Here is an 18,588-nt window from a genome sequence, read left to right on the forward strand (position 1 = left end):
ATAATGAGAATACTTAAATAAACAAGTAATATACTATTCAACGGTAAGACAAACAATAAAACTTAAACAAAACGATTTACCATAGAAGCAAATAGTCTTGGGCGTGCATAACTATTTGAGTTGGTTGCCATCAATCTTTCAACTAATTTTAGCAAAAAAATTAATTTATTTGTTAAAGTGCTGACTTGGCCCTTCTATTGCTCATGACTTTCTTTACGTTCTAAGCACAAACGTTTATTACAACTTTAGCTATTTAAGGGATATGCATCTTTGGTACTAAAACAAGCACTTATACCCAGAAGACGACCATGACATGGCCCACCAATCACCTCCTTGTATATGACTCAATTATATACTTCATTTGTTTCCATGGTAGTATTTTTTTTGTTGTCCATTTTTTCTTCCAATAAAATTATAATATATAAGTATAGGTAATACAAACAATATCATGTAAAAAAAAGATTCAAAATGTGACAACATACATAAAGTTCTTTAGCCTTTTTACTTGCCCAAGTTTCTTCACCTTCACTCTTACGCTTACTCAAATGGAATTTTTTGAAACAATCAATCAGGCTAGTTCAATTTGGAATTTCTAAGCCCATATGTTTCTAAGCCAAAATATATACATAAACTTAGTTGTTAGCAAAGCCAGCAGCCTTGAAAAATGAATAAAACTGAAATTGCATATAAATATTAATACTAATCATTTTAAATTAAACATAGATGCTAATACTGATCCTTGCAAGAAAATTACATGCTATTAATGATCCTAGTATTCGAATTTCATACCTCCAAAATAAAAGAAAACATAAAAAAATTTCAGATTCCCAACATAAAATTGCACAACAAGGGAAATCCATGGTCACAAAATCTATAATACTAAAAAAGAAATAGTAGGGAACTAGATGAAGAAGATGCCGTTAGGGTTACCTATATGCTTCCGTGCTAGTTTGATCGTCTGAACTCCAAATATTGAATATGGAGAGTTTTTTGTTTCCTGCTTTGAAGGTTGGAGGCGTTAATATAGAGAATGGCATAGATATAGCCTTAATCTTATCATGAGCATGATATCTATTTTTAGTTATGGCTAAGGGGGAGAATCAAATTGATAGTGAGCCTTTGACACACCCCGATCCAAAATTTGGGGCGTGTTGACCGTCACATGAGGGTGATGTAGCCAAGTGCACAATGCGGAAGCAAAAGAGTGAAAATACGAGAAAAATAAAGTCGACAAGATAATTTACAATAAAAAGATCAGTGAGTGATAGTGACAAACATGGAAGGAGAAATGCAAAGTAAAAGTTCAAGTATCCTAGGTGCAGTCCAGAATAAACAAACACTACACAAGTGATAACTAGAAAAGTCCTACATGGAGGGTGCTCAATCAAAAATGCCTCAATGCCTCTTTCGTCACCCACGTCCTTTCTACCTAAAACCTGGAGGGGCGCAAAACAGATAACGTGAGTGGGCAAAAACAAAGTTTGTTTTTCAAACCATTTCAATATCAAGTAATAACGCCTCTCTGTAAAACCCGTATACTTTCCAGAAAATATTATACTTACTCGTATATCAAATCATGCTAAAACAATAAAGCTCAAGTATGCCATGCCAGAATATGCCATATCAGAATATCCAAACAAATAATGTAAGCATCTAGCAGGTGAGATAAAACAAATCACAATATGCCAGTAATATCAGTACGTCAGCCGGAGTCACCTAAAGTGACCTGTACGACTGAAACTCTAGCTCCTCAACCACTATCCTGCACATAAGTCGGAACCACCTAAATTGGTCTGTACGACAGGCTGGTGTATATAAATACGCTCAGTGCTACAATCACGTGAAGGCTGTGTGATGTATCGCAAGTCACTTACAAGTCCGAACCACCTATAGTGGTATGTATGATAGGCTGGCACCTGCCTTGGATCCAAGGTGAGCGTACGGTGTGGGAGGTGAACGATCACTTGAAGGCTAGGCCCTACTTTGGCGGAGCATAATCACCAAGGTGCAGGAATATAAGCTATAACTCAATCTCATCAACACCACATCTATCACTAACAACATACTCACCTGACTTACCTGAGCGTCTGCGGCACCAAATCATAACCAACACAATCACAATAATAATATCGACAATATTCGACATGGCATTTCAATTATAAAACCATTAAAACGTAATGTCTGGAAATATACCAATCAATATATATACTGAAAACAAAAGCCCACTCACTAATACATAGAAGGATCGTAAGTCCCGAGCCTCGCGTGGCTGTGCTTGTCCTCCGGATAGTCCTCACCTATATACGAAACAACTATAAAACCATCAATTTAACGTACATAACCAACCTTGGGTAAAAACTTCTCGTACATAACCAACATTAGGCTATTTGAATATACCAACGTGCTCTACTCAACCTCACGAACATCCCCATATTTTTAAAATAATTTTTTGACCTCTCACGCGCCGCTACACACCGGTCAAGGCACGGTCAGAAGCGCCGAGCACATGCCTAGTACGCGTGTGGAACCCTAATAGAAGTTAACAGCCGTTACCTGATGCTGTTAGAATATTCCGTTAACTCTGACAGAATATTCGCCTCCTTCTCCAGTGAACCTCGCCAGTCGCCGCCGTCCGCCGCCATCTGTAACTCGAAATTTCGCTGGTTTCTGGAAAAACTTCAAACCTTAATATCTTCTTCATTTCTCAACCAAATTCCATGAAATTTGTACCAAAATGAAGCTTACAACGAGTAGAACAAAACCTTACCACTTTTGAAACTTAGATCCAACGGAATCTCACCGGAGAAACCTCGATAATCCAGCCAAACCTGCAACTCGATGAACTCCCGACGTCCAAAACACTTCAAAATTACACCCCCAAGCTTCGTGAAGATGTCCTAAAGCTTCCTAGAACCTTAATTGAAGTGTTTTGGACAAATGTTATGGAAGTGATGTGATTATAATTTGTTCAATGTCCATGACAAATGTTATGAGTTAACAAAGGCATGCAAATTGTTTCTTTGTTATAGAATATTATATTAAGTTATACACCTTTTTGCTTAATGGTTTTATTTTTATGGTCCAATGTTCTACATATGTATTCTAAGTTATATGATATATTTATTGTAGAATATTAAATTAAGCATCCAACTTATTTTGAGAATATTCCAATGACACATGTGACCAATTGGTAAATGGTTGATTCCAACAGAACCATGTCTTTTAAAAAATTATTCTGACTTTCTGAAAAAATATGAACGTCCGACAACAACTAATCACACTTGAAAATATAAAAACATTATCGAGATGACTATTTTTTCCTCAAAAATATTAAATCAATTTCATCAATGTGAGCAAACCCTTGGTAATAACCATTATATTTCCAACAAGAAATTTGTTTGTCATTAATGCAACGACGCCATGTCTTTGCACCAAAATGTGAGACATGTTTCAAGGACATTATATGCATTGGTAATAAAGTTAAGTTTCATGGCATGTTACCGACAATCAATATTATATGGTCGAAAAATGTACTTCTTACAACGATATTTTTTGGGCCCTCGGAAAATCTTTGTCGGTAATGATTACTTTTTTTGTGGTGACCATATATAACTTAATGCAACTACAGGAAGGAAATCGAAAAAAAAAAATCACACATTTTAAAAATGTCAGTGCACATACATATCAATAAAGTACATTCTTTAATTTTTTTTTTTTTTAGTTTGAAGTTTGAATTCAAATCACATTTGCAACAAGCAACCAATATATTCACTGAAAACAAAAGGTTGAGATTTTTACCGGCCAGTTCAGCAACAACTACCAACACAACAACCCTAATTCAAATGTCAACCCCCTTCTTCAATAGAACACCTATGTTACACAAATGTATCAAATTAGAATCAAACTAATGAGATTGAAGCCAAAATTTTAAACTAAAACCAAAAAATGAAATTGAACTAAACCATAACTCAATTGAAGCCTATGTTTAACTGTTATTGAAATTAACAAAACCCTTCTTGATTTTGAAACCTAAAAGACGAAGGTAGTAATCAAAATATGTTATTTGAAATTAAACTAAAACCTCAATCACATTAATACAATCATTCATCAAACCCACTAATACAATCACACGAAAACCCCCAATCATTTATCAAAATTAAATTCAACCATTTTTAGCATTTTCGCAAAAGATCAAACCTTTAATATCAAATCAACAATTACCAATTTTTTGTCAAAACCCAGAAAAGTCAGTTTAGATTTTGTATGAAAAAGTAAGGCAATACATAAAAAATCAAACCAAGAATGGACAAGAGAAAGACAGAGTGCTTGCAACTCTAAATCAATTTCCAAACTATAAATTGCTTACCTTCAGTAGAGGTGGAAACCAAATAAAGAGGGAGTTTGGGTTTCATGTTCTGATTTATAGACAAAGTTTGAGTGAATTGGTGGTGGTGGTGGTTGCAATTTACAGAGAAGAAGGATGACATTGGGAGGCAAGGGAAGTAGCCAATTTTTTGAAGGGATTTGTCGCACAAGAGTATCCCTACATTTTAGTTCTGGAAAGTTTTATGTAAGAATACGGTTTTAAAGATGACAAGCAAAACTCAATCATTTTTTTATCAAGCAGCATGTTGCCTTGGAAGAGATTCATGGCTTGTTTGAGGTTTTTTTTTTAAGGCTAAAAGTAGTTTCACACAATCAAATCCTAATGTTGTAATCATTTCGTATTTAATTTTTACTTTTACTTTATATGCTTGAGATATGATGACGATTATATGGAAAACGAGATGGATGAAGAAGATTTATGTAAGAGAAAAGAAGAAGGAATGAAAACAAAATCATAAAAGGGAAAACAATTAAAATAGTTTTGATTTTTTGTTTTCAATTTTGTCACTTTGCGTGTCTTTCCTTGTACATTCATCACAAGTCTCCCACCATCCTTTATTCACTCTTCTTCATCCATCATTTTCCTTATGTATTTCCCTTCCAACACAATCACAAGATATAAAAATAAAAAACAAAATGATTATATCAAATACTTGTTGGTCACAAAAACTCTTCACCATAAAATACTTCTCCATAAGCACTAAAAAGTGTTTATGCTGAAGCACCTTCTCAAACTTTTCAAGTGATTTTCTATGAAACATACTTTTAACAAATTTTTATGCGCTAATAATGGAAGTACTTGTCAAAAAATGCTGATAACAGAAAGTGCTTCTTGCTAGTACTATTAGCTGTCTCAGAAACCTTGATATACATCCATCTATGGTGTTACTGTAAAGTGTACCTCTTTATACTTGTCATAAGAACCTTAAAATATTTATAGGGTTACGCTAAAGTTATAGATTGCGATTAATGGATTGGCTAAATCGAAGATCCAGTACAATATATGAAAAAAAGCCCTTGCTGCTTGTTTCCCAAAATCCCACATGGAACAGAAACAAAACCATCACGATCGAAACAGATATAAAAATAGAGGGAATGGAACATTTGGGATCCACACAGCCATGTGGTGAGCACAGAGTGAACTATCGACGCATCCACATAGTTTGGAGGAGTTTATCTTTACAGGGGAGCCCCTAAATATTAGTTTTCAAGAATTTAAAAATGGTCTTTACTTGCAACAAATGAAGCACCGAGTCTAAGGTCAATTCAGATAATTTGTAAAATTCAATACCAGCATCTCAAACTAGTAATATAATGTCATGAGTGCAATACCGGCTTGGGATACCGCCATAACCTAGTGTATGGAAGTCACCATTTTATAAGGAACCAATTCAGGTGACATTTTACAAACAGATGATTTTGGTCTTCCTCATCAATGCCACATATAGGACAAGGCTTGTCAATGTTGAGCAAATTTACTTAAATGAACCCTAGTTTGCAATTTTTCATGAATAAAGAGCCACACAAAAATCTTTACCTTTGGCGGAATCATCAAATTCCATAGTTTCTTTAGCAAATTTTGTCTCTTCACTTCTTGGTTATTACTACCTAATCCAGGTGGCTAACTTAACCGAGAAATCCCCATTAGAGGATCAATCCCAAATAAAATACTTATTCTTATTTTGGAGAGAAATAGAAACCATACAAATCTTTTTAACAATATCCCTCTCAAGAACTTAGGATAGACGCTCTCTATCCCAGCCATTATTGACAATGAAATTACTAACTTTAGTTTCTTCTTCTTTTCTTTTCTTTTTTTAATACAAGCGACACTATGAAACAAACTCTTGTGTTTTGACTCTCGGACACATAGTTGAATGTTTTTAACCAATTTAGTTATAAGCTATTCACGACCTGCAAGCCATCCTTTTTTCTTTTAGTACAAGCAACACTAAGGGAAAGCAAAATCTCATATTTGACTCTTGAACGTATGAATAAATACTCTTAATCCACTCAGCTTCAAAGCTCAATACAATTTACAAGTCCCTTTTCTATTGGACCTTTTTATGGGACAAGTTCCATCAGACACGTTTTAGTGGAATTCTTTAACTGATAGTCCACCAACCCCATCCAAAAGCAACATAGGCATGTAGGAGCACCGTCTTAGATCCTGGGTAGGGTATAATTGCAATATAGTACAAGTTGGGGGTGGATTTAATGACGTGTCCATGTCCAGCTGCTTAGATTAACTTGGAGGGCATGGAGCATGATGTCAGCTTATTTAAATAGAGTAGGATTCTCTTTCCTCTTTTTTTCTCTTCTATATTTTTTCCTTGTATTTGAACGATTATGATTAAACCACGTTAATATTTTATATTAATATTTGTAGAAAAAAAAAGATAAAATGAATAATATAAAAGAAAATGATGGAAGGAGATGAAAAGAGAATGAGAGAGAATTCTAGACTTCTTTAAATATAAGGGGCTACCAAGTCGTGTCAACGCTGTCTTCTTTTGTATCAGATTCACATGGAGATGGTGATTGATAACTGAGAAATTTATTTTCTTCTTACATTTCTATGATGGACAAAACATCGATCCATTGAATCTTGAGGATCAAATGTAATTCAAAATATAGTGTTCTTGGTATCTGTATGTTGTGCTACGGTTTATAATCAACTCACTCATTATGTAAGTTTTTAATTTTTCTTCAGTAGTCGGAGTAGTTAAGAAAATAAACCGTGAAAATTGATTTCGAGATTAACTCTAAAAGATTGAAAAGTAAAAATTATTTGAAAAGTTAGTTTCTTAGTAGGCTAGATTACCAAAGATATAACCGTAAATTTTGCCTAAATTTGCATCATGTTTTACATATTCTTCTTGGTTATATGCGTTGAGATTGATGACGGTTGTTCTCAAGTTTATAATTTAGGTTTTGGTGGTTTTGGAGAAATTTTTTCAAATGCTAGACATTCAAGTGGTATTTCACATGTCATTATAAAACGGAAGAAATGATATATTTTTCTTTGTTCCCTCTACTTGTAGATTATGACACGTAAAATATCTGCTTAATATCGGACACTTTAAAAAAGTTCTTGTGATTTTGGGTTGCTTGGACTAGACTAGTAGTTAAGATTAATTTTGGTTTTACAGTCTATTTAGCTATTTCTCCTGCTTTTTTACCTTCTTTTTTTTTTTTGTCAAACTTTTAGATACAATCTTGTAACCCATTACAAATCAACATACAATATTTCCCTTAATTTAATTATGTGTGCAATTCCATAGATGTGAGGTCTTATACAAAAGACCTCGATTTAATTAGTAGTAAAACCATTTATTATAATTGAAATATAATTTTATGAGGTTTCTGATGCGAGACAAGCTTCATCAATTTTTTCCTTTAAAGCATGTTTATGTGATGTTGGGTATATCTATTGAAGTTATTTCTTTGGATAAAAATATTGCTCGGGTTTATTGAGTAAATGGAGTCAGCATAATACATGTTAAAGAAGTTAGCTAAATCATAAGTAAAAACAAGTGGTGTGTTTTAACTTCGTCTACCACTCATTTTGTCACATAACAAAGAACCTAAGTCCTTCTCAAGGTTTATTCTTTGCATAAATGAGTAATAAAGAAAAGAAGGAAAAAATTGTTGTTCCCTAGTGGCAGTGGGCAATGGCCAAGAGAGAAGGGGAATAAAAAGGGGTTGGAAAGACCAAAATAATTGTTATCTTTAAGGTTTTTCAGTCAAAATGATCCCTTAGATTAACATAGATCCTCACTTTAATCGTTATAATTTGAAATCAATAGAAGTGGTCCGTGAGTTTGTCCATCATCAATCATTTTGGTTATTTTGTGAAAAATTATATTAAATAATGACCAATGACAAAATACCCTAAATTTAATAAACAATAGACCAAAATGATTTGACAAAAAATTGAAGGTATTTTTGTCATTTAACCTTAGTTAATGGAGATTTTTCACGGAATGACCAAAATGATTAATGGTGGACAAACTCAAGGACCACTTCTATCAATTTCAAATCTCAGTGACTAAAATGAAGAGTTATGTCAATCTCGAAAACTATTTAGACTAAAAAGCTTACCTTTTATGGTAAAAAATTTCAAAATGTAAAAGTATGCATGACATGTATGATCATAAATGAAGAGCATGTTAAATGGAAAGTGGGGCACAAACATGGGTGTGATTTCTTCATTTTGGGTTGAGGGGGCACTGAGCTTTTTGGATCAAGTAATGCAGTTTGGTTTTGTATCCTCCAATAATATTAACTTTCCCATGACACTTTTGCACCAACCCACATGATGCTGCTAGCCTTAGCCTGCCATAAATTGCACTTTAAGATACCAACAACACTTCTTGGAATGATGTTTTTGCCTTCATTTCACGTAAGTCTTTGCATTACTTAGTACTAATCACATTTGAGAGTGTCTCTCTCTTTTTGTTTACGAGCAAATACTAGTCTAATATGTATATATAAATAAATCAGGGCCTGCTCTGTGTGCGACCGCGCAAGGTCTCGGTTTTTAGGGGACCTTGAATTTTAATAACCTTTGTAAGGTACTATATATAGAAAAAGCGTGAACATAATTGACGATGTTGTTTTAGCGGAGTTGTCAAGCGCTGATACTTCCAATTTATTGTATTGTTTTAACAAAGTTGTCAAGCGCTGGTACTTCCATTTTTTTTTCAGCTTTACTATCATTTTTTGTTTCACATTAGGCATGTGCGGGGTAACCATTTTGAGCCTTTTTTGAGCTATATTATTATTTTTTAAATATTTGTAGCTTAATTTTTTTCATTATAAAAGATAACGTTTGGTAATAAATCTATAATTAAGAATATTCATAATAAATTAAATTCCTTAAAACTCAGAATATATAATCTTTAAAATGCTTCCATATATGCTACCGTTTAATCGAATACATGTCATTCATTTATTCTTTTGGTCATTGTTTAAAGGTCATCTAATTTTCATTTCCTTTGAAAATCATTTAGTCATCCATATATCAAAAAGGAAATTATTGTACAACTTTGCTCACACCACTAAAGTGCCTCTCAATAATTACTGTTATATTAATTTGCTTTAATTGATTTAAGGAACGAATCTCGAATTTTAAATAATCTAACGGCAATCAACCAGGGTGGGGGTTAGAATCTTCCTTGGGCGTGAGGAAAAATGCAATAAAAAATGAACGATTCATTATAAGATGCTATAAATATCATTACCAAAGATTTGTTTAACTAGTTGATAATAAAGAGCATGAGTGGTTCTGATTATGATATTCATACGGTAATATGATACATACATAGCCACCACACCATGCTTCATTTTTATTTATTTTCTTTTGTGTTTATGTCTATTTATACATAAGAAAAAAAAATATAAAAGAAAACATAGCAACCAAAATTTAGACCATGTAAGGGCCTCCATTTGAGTCTCGCACAGAGCCTCTAGAATCTCAGAACTGGCCCTGACATAAACAACTCGTTATAAACATGAAAGAAAAAGATTATGCAATTGTATGGAATTGTAACTTGTGTCTTAAAAGAAATGTGTTCTTTTAAGTAAGAGAAAAGCGTTGTTCATACAATATAACACAAAAATGAAAATGACAACCCCTGATAAAGCTGAAATATGTACGTATATATCTTGAGATGCAGTTGTTTGCCCCTATTTCACTTCTGACGTGAAGCAGGAAAGTCCCTCTCGCACGATCACGATAGAGAGGCTTCTTTGCCAGATCAATATGGAATTGCATAAAATAGTGTTCAACAATCACACATGACGATCACAATGTGGTTATGATGGAATTGTAAGCTCACCTACCACATGACACATAATGGAAAATTTAAAGAAATCTGTAAAGACTAGTTTGAAATACAAATTACAATCATTATGTATTTATATGGCGCAGCATAATTATGAATTCATATAAAATACTTAAAGTGTTGGACACTTGTAATCGCATTATAGGAATGTATTTTAATTTAACGAATTTTAACGAAAAACTTCTCGTACTGTTTATTTTAACGAAAAATCACATTTTTACACTAAAAAGTAAATCCTGATACTATTCACTTTACGCTTTATTTTGTCTTTATCGTTAAAACTCAAAGTTTTCAAGTCATTTTCATTAGTTTTTCTTTTAATTTAATTGTATATCAAGCTAATCCATGTTGCCTATATGAATTTCATTTTTAGTTTTTTATATTTATTTATTTTTGTATATGTTAAATAGAAATAGACTGGGACTTTTCTTTCTTTTTTTTGTTGACTTTTTGACTTTTTGACTTTTTTTTAGGTTAATGACTTGATCAAAGATATCTAGAAGCTAAAAACAATGTGACCACTCACCACATTGGCACATTATCATCACCAATTGCTTTCACTCTTAGGACAAATTTTGGGGTGTGATGTAAATATCGCATGACATGTCCATTGGGTTGCAAGTTTACTTAAATTATAATACATGAAATAAATTTTAAAAATTGTTATTAACATTGTAAAAATTTAATTGTGTACTCTAAACTTTTTATATCTTGAAAGAAAATACTTTTATGAGAAGTGCACAATTAGAGCATCTAGATATCAAAAATCCTACGTGAATTTCTTTTTGACAAAAAAAATATGGTTTTCTGGTTCCAATTAGATGCCAAAATTTTAACATGGATTAACATTCTCCAATTTAAGGGCAACATCAAAAAAAAAAGTTTCATTTTAATGTTGAACCCACATATTTCTTTATTTTCTTCTCTTATTAATATTTTATTATTAAATTCTGACCCACTTGATTTTATAAATAACCAAAAAGCATTTTAATTTAAAATCTTAGTTGAAAATGAGACTTTACAAATGAAATTCAACATCTGCATTAGAGATGTTCCTAAATTTTGGAGTTCTCTCATATGAGAAGTGCACAATTAGATTTTTAGAACATAAATAATAGTTGTCTAAAATTTAGACTTACAATTTTGTACTCAAGATTTAATAATTAACTAACATCGACACACATTACGTGTATGAACTCTTTTTATTTTTGTTTTTAAAATGAAAATGAAAGAGGATGAGAGAGAACACGGGTGGGAGTGGAAGCGAGAGGTTTTTGTTTTGTTTTATTTTTTTAATATTAGATATATGTTAACATCACTTATAGGTGAGATTTTAATAAAAGATAGTAAAATTTGGATCTATAAAATTACATTATTACTAGCTCATTGTGAGGCTAAGTCCATCCCCTCTCCCTTAGTGTAAATAATATTGTTTGTTCAAAAAATAATAAAAAAAAAGTAGTTTAGATAATTGAATAAAAAATATAGTTGGGGTCAATGTGAAGAAATTGAAATTGTCTACCTAAGGTGGAGAAACTAGAGTGTGACAGCCCGTCCCGGATTTTTCATACCGTAGGGGTGAAATGATGATTTTGCCCCTAGTATGTTTGTTTCGTTGTGTGGTCATTTTTGGGCTTTGGTTGGTGGAGTTTGGACCACACACACACCCCCACACTCACCCTCTCTCTGCCCTATCCCGAGTCCCTCTCTCTCTCCCATTCATATTCTTTTCGTATGGACACCACCCAAAACCCTTGAAAACTTCACAGATCGAGGAAACAAATTACATATTCGTGCTCGTGAGGTCCTTAGGAGTTCAACCATACCTATTTCAGGTAAGGATACCTTCGTTTCACGTCGAACTCGGGATCCCCCGATTTGATCACTGTTCATGCACACGCTAATTCTTGTGTTTTTGGGAATTTCAAGCTTATAGGAAGCTTGGTGAGGTCCTTAGGAGGCTCGGGGTGGTTCGTTTGTAGGTTTTGGACGTCGGGATCGTGAGTTACAAGTTTGGCCGGAGTTGGTGGTGTTTTCCCGGTGAGATTCTGTGGGTTTTAGTGCTTGAAAGTGGTATGGATTTGTTCCTCTTGTTGTAAGCTTCATTTTGGTACCAATTTTGTGAAATTTGGTTGAAAAACGAGTGAGATACAAGGTTTTAAAAATTTCCCGGTTTTCCGGCACCGGCGACTGCGCCGGAGTTTGGCCGGAGAAGACGACGGAATATTCCGTCAGTTTGGAAGGAATATTCCTAACGGCGTTAACGGAATCCGTCAGAGTTAACGGAATATTCTTGACGGCGTTAACTGACGCCGTCAGCGTGCCAGGCACGTGCCTGCGCGTGGGTGGCGCGTGTGGCCGTGCGTTGGCCGGCGCGTGGGGGTGCGTGCGGCGTCGGAAAATTTTTCTAAAAATATGGGGATGTTCCTGAGGTTGAGTAGATCACGTTGGTGTATTCATACACCCCATTTGAGCATTGTATGAGAAGTTATTTCGTAAGGTTGGTTATGTTCTTTAAAATTAACATTTTTATAGTTGTTTCACATATAGGTGAGACCTATCCCGAGGACGAGTGCGGTCACTCGAAGCAAGGGGGTTACGACCCTTCTACATACCAGTGAGTGGGCTTTTGGTTTTCCGTATATACCTATATACTTATGTTTTTCCCATAAAGTGAAATGAAATGCTTATATGTTTATATGCCACGTATATTGTTTGCCCAGTTATTTATGCATTATTGTTGCATATTTATATATGTGTTGGTGCTGCGGACGCACATGTAAGTGACAGGTGAGTTATGGTTTATGCTTATGTTCAGTAGTGATTTGAGATGCATAGAGAGCTCATAACCTGCACCCCCGGTGTTAGTGCTCCCGCCCAGAGTTGGGCACAGTCCTTCACGTGATGTTCACCTCCCACACCACACGCTCATCTTGGATCCAAGTTAGGTGCACAGTCTTGTCGTACAGACCACTTTAGGTGGTTCCGACTAGTAGGTGACCCGCGATTATTCGTCCAGCCTTCACGTGATCGTAGCACTTGAGCGTACTTATTATACACCCAGTCCTATCGTACAAACCACTTTAGGTGGTTCCGACTCGTGTGCAGGTATAGTTAGTGAGATGGAGATTTGAGCTCTAGATTCAGCCGTACAGGTCACGTTAGGTGATTCTGGCTGACAGATTACATGGCATTGTTTGGCATTACCTGAGTACTTGCATTTTATATCGAGGCATTTGGCATGACATATTTCCGAGCATGATTTATATATATGTATATATTCTATTTTTCTAGGAAGTATACAGGTTTTACGGCGAGGGGTTAGAACTTTGTTTATGAAATGGTTTTTGAAAAGCTTTGTTTTTGCCCACTCACACTTTAGGTTTTGCGTCCCTCCAGGTTCTAGTTGGCTAGCACTTGTGGTGGCTCCCCAAAAGATTTTTCCGGCATATCTGACAGATTATCACCAGTGTAGGACCACCTTTGGGTGTGTTTGTTTAGTGTTGTTTCTCCCAGACTGCATTAGGTCTTCCGTGCTCTGAACTTTGTTTTTCACACTTACGCTTGCACATGTATGTTCTTACTTTGTGTATAGCTGGTTTTTATTTATTCATACTTTTATTATTATTATTTTTAGCTTCCGCACTGTGCACATGGCTACGTCACTTCCAGGTGACGGCCAGCATGCCCTATTCTCGGTCGGGGTGTGTCATAAAGTGAGAAACACCCATGATCCTACATGGTCATTAATTAAGGAGCATGCCCGCATAATTTAATTATTAATGTGATTAATTGCAGATTAGTCTATGTAATTATTATAATGTGTCCTAATCATATATTATAACTCTCTCTTTATGAAAAAATTGCAATCCCCCATCCCAACATTTTTCTCGTATTTTAAGTTTTTAATCAGAAATATAATTTTCGTACATTTTTTTTCTTCATCATACTAATGTTTAATGTTGTCCTTAAAAAAATTTCATACAAGCGAGAATGTGAGATGTCAATTGCAATAATAAACTTTCATTCAAGTTTATTCAATTCAAATACAAAAAAATAAATATAGGTGTTAATAGAAATAGTATACATAAATCACTTCTTTTAAAAAATTAAAAATTCATTTTTTCTTTTTTTTTTTGTATAGAATGTTCCCGAAGGTGCTTACGTCAAAAAGAAAAAGAAAAACAAAAACTAAAAACTAGTTACTTTCTTTTTTAATTTTTTTTTTTTTTTTTTATTAAAGGAAGGCAACTGGTGGCACGTCACACTTATTCACCTCTTCTAAACCCGAAGATACTATAAGGAATTTCACCCTACCTGTGGCCACAGTAAAAAAAAAAACTCACTAGCTCGGAGTATTGAACACGAGACATCTGACAATTTTTGTTTATTGGGGAGCCACAATCCGAATCCTTACCAATGAGCCATTTGCTATAATTTTTTTAATTTCCTTTTAGTTTGGGAGCTAAATTAATTTCTTTTTACTCAATGAGTCAAACTCTCCAACAAACAAACCACATCCCCACACTCCTTAAAGCCTTAAACGTTTATATTATAACTCCAACCCAAATATAGATACAAGTCCCCCATAAAATATCCCAAAAATAAATATCCCAAAATAAATCCCAAAAATTTAGAGGGGTTCCCAACCAATCAAATGTTAAAACTTCCACCCTGAAATTTGGAATTCTCGTTCCCCCATTAAACAAATATTTTAAATTTTGACAGCCTACAAAAAAAAAAAAAAAAAACAAAAACAAAAACAAAAACCAAAATCTCTGAATTTTCTTTCTTTTGATCAACCAAAACTGTCAACCGAAAAATGAAACCAAAACCAGCTATCTTTGCAGAAAACCACCATCAGATAAACTGATTTTAATTAAGTTTAAACAGTTTCTTTGTCTTGTTTGATCTTCATTAAATATTGCAGTTCCTTGTCCTCTGATCTCCATCAATCTCTCTCTCCTCTTCTTCCTCTCTTTCTCTCTCTAAACAGTGATTAATCACAGATCATTAACCCAAATCAAAAGCTTTCAACTTTGCATTTACTCTTTCTGCATAAAAGAAGAGAAACCGCTGCCACCAACAACCCATCTCTCCAAGAAACCAGAAGATTCCCCCACCACCTAACCAGAACATGGATAGGAGCTAAAAGGAGCTCACTTTTTCTTATCTGCAACCACCGCTACCGCCGCCGCCGCTGCCTTTTTCTGAGGAAATCTCGAGGAACCCAGTTCGTAAAACCCTAAACCGGACCCGAATCCCAAGCTTTCCGGCCGAAATTCAGCAACCCGAGACCTGGGTTTTGTTCACATTCGCCATTGAAGATGACCCAGCTCAAGCAAATGTCCCACCTCGACATCAGTCCGCCAACGCCCGGCAAGTTCAAGATGGACAAGTCACCCTACATTCACCGCCTCCGCGGGCACGGCTCTCTCGCCAAGCTCACATTCTGGTCCTTCGTTTTCCTCGGCTTGATCTTGATCTTCTTCTTCCACTCCCCGTCCCCTAATTCTCTGCCGTCCGATCCCTCCCGCCGCTCTCTCAGAACCTACAATTGGGGCGGACCCGCCTGGGAAAAACGGGTCAGGTCCTCCGCCAAAGTCCGGTCTCGCCACGGAATCTCCGTCCTCGTCACCGGTGCTGCCGGCTTCGTCGGGACCCACGTGTCGGCGGCGCTTAAACGCCGCGGAGATGGGGTCCTTGGTCTGGACTGCTTTAATGACTACTACGACCCTTCGTTGAAGAGGGCTCGGCAGGCGCTTTTGGAGCGGAGTGGGGTGTTCATTGTGGAAGGCGACATAAACGACGCCCCTTTGCTGAGCAAGCTCTTCGAGGTGGTGGCGTTCACCCATGTGATGCATTTGGCTGCCCAAGCTGGTGTGAGGTATGCCATGGAAAACCCAGGCTCATATGTTCATAGTAATATAGCTGGTCTTGTTAATCTTCTTGAAGTTTGTAAAAATGCAAATCCACAACCTGCAATTGTTTGGGCAAGTTCTAGCTCTGTTTATGGATTAAATACTAAGGTACCCTTTTCGGAAAGAGACCGGACTGACCAGCCGGCTAGTCTCTATGCCGCCACCAAGAAAGCCGGTGAGGAAATTGCACACACTTACAACCATATCTATGGCCTTTCCCTTACCGGGTTGCGGTTCTTTACTGTTTATGGCCCTTGGGGAAGGCCTGATATGGCATACTTCTTTTTCACGAGGGATATATTGAAGGGGAAGACCATTCCAATCTTTGAGGGGGCTAATCATGGAACCGTTGCAAGGGATTTTACCTACATTGATGATATTGTGAAGGGATGCTTGGCGTCATTAGATACCGCTGAGAAGAGTACTGGGAGTGGAGGAAAGAAGAAGGGGCCTGCCCAATTGCGGGTTTTCAATTTGGGGAATACATCGCCAGTGCCAGTTACGGATCTTGTGACCATTTTGGAGAGGCTTTTGAAGGTGAAGGCTAAGAGAAATATAATGAAGTTGCCACGTAATGGGGATGTTCAGTTTACACACGCAAACATTAGTTCGGCTCAGAGGGAACTTGGATATAAGCCTACAACTGATCTGCAGACAGGGCTGAAGAAATTCGTTCGGTGGTACCTCAGTTACTATTCTGGTGGGAAGAAGGCTTCTGGGTGACAAAATTCTTTTGATTGTGCGGTAGACCCCTTCGAATTCTTGTTCATTATAATTCTTACGATTGTTTTTTTAACATTTCTGTCATTTCCCGGTACGTTTTTCCATATATCATAACGATGTAATGCCATATGAGGAGGAACCTTGTGAACTATGGTGAAGAAGTTTTGTGGTTTAGGGACATTGTTTTCTAAGCACTCCCATGCTGTATTGAGCGAAATCGAGGACCATCTCTTTCTTTTTTTCTTGGAATGTAATTGTTGGAGCTACGGCGTTGTAGAATTCATGACTGATAGAACATATGCTAATTGGTGAACGTGTATCATTGCCAAGCAATCAATAAAATAGCACATGGTAGTTTGGTTCCTTAATACTGTATGAAGTGAATTACAGTATTTTTGTGTAATACGTTATTTGTTTTTCATACAATGCATTTTCTTGTAGTTGATGTCCATCGATTCCTATGCTGCTGTTTTATGGTTAATTTTGCAGCTGACTTTGTCGTCCTGCACTGACCTTTAGAACGTGCTTAAGTATGCCATGTAGCTCAACTGCAAGACTAATCCTTAATGACAGATCATTCTTGCATATCAGGTTTGCATTTCGGTTTTCCTTTACTCTCTGGTTTATATTGTCATTAATACACACAATATTTGGGGTGCTAAAATTATATGTTCTACTAAGCTTTGTACTCTAGATCACGAATTTGCGGTGCTCATTTACTGTGTTCCTCGTTTATGACATAGGTAGCAAAGGAACTTTTAATTGTTACTTTGAGTTAGAATTGGATCTCTCTGGCATTTGGTTCTCTCCCGTTTAGGGTTCTTATTAACTTTTTGGTTTTCTTCTTTTGTCGAAAGACGATGAATATAGAAGTACATAAAAAAGTCGAAAGTGAAAACTTCTATTCATTTATTTATATATCTTCCTTCTGTTGTCAATTTCTTTTGTTACAGACTTTACCTTTCTTCTTTTTGCAAACCATTCCATACAAGGATCCAATCAAACAAGTATCCAAAGTCCAAACTACAAGTCTTTCATTAGTTTGTACTAATGATAAACCCTAATGCTCACTGCAATAAATCCAGTTGCTGATAAAACCCTAACAGTATAATAATCATGCATACAAACCGGAACTTGCAGTCATGGTTCTTCTCTTCTCTTGTCGTGTACGCACAGCAAGGGAGTTTATGGTTGTCACTTGTCAATGAGACAACCATGCACAAAATGAACAACCTATGTTTGTACCGAGAAGAGAGACCAATCCCACTTTCATTTGGTAACCATCTCAGCCCATCAACGAGGCAATTACCTACATTTTTCATTTAGCCAACTGCTACATTAGTTCAATTGTGACTTAATGACATTTTCCCTCCAATATGGTTAACGTTGTCCGGATATAAAACCCTTAGAAGTCTAACTCTATGTATAGCTCATTTACTAAGCTTGGCTGCAGTCCATAGTTTGATGAACTCACATGAATTCTTACACATTTTGCTCCTTCGGCTGATTTTGAAAGACCTGTTTGGCATTATACGTATGTTAAAACTTAAAACTACCTCAAGTAACTCTTTCATCTTTTTTATCCACATTTCCTTGTTTGTGCATGATATGGTTTTGGAAAACTGTATGTTATCTTTGTTTAGTAAGTGAATTATGACAAAGATGATAATTCCGTTGTCCAAATACAGGGCTGGGCATTTCTTCTTCTT

The 18,588-nt window shown here is 35.7% G+C and overlaps 1 protein-coding gene across 1 annotated transcript; it reads left to right on the top strand.

Annotated features, from left to right (window-relative positions):
* Positions 1-14,930: 14,930 nt before the first annotated feature.
* Positions 14,931-17,247, top strand: LOC137734773 (UDP-glucuronate 4-epimerase 3). The gene has a single exon (XM_068474059.2). It carries the CDS (start codon positions 15,563-15,565, stop codon positions 16,877-16,879), a length of 1,317 nt encoding a protein of 438 aa, XP_068330160.1. The 5' UTR covers positions 14,931-15,562; the 3' UTR covers positions 16,880-17,247.
* The last annotated feature ends 1,341 nt before the right edge of the window (positions 17,248-18,588 follow it).

This window comes from Pyrus communis, chromosome 7 (assembly GCF_041283825.1).
Source record: "Pyrus communis isolate YQ-2024b chromosome 7, ASM4128382v1, whole genome shotgun sequence".
In the NCBI taxonomy this organism is placed as follows: domain Eukaryota; kingdom Viridiplantae; phylum Streptophyta; class Magnoliopsida; order Rosales; family Rosaceae; genus Pyrus; species Pyrus communis.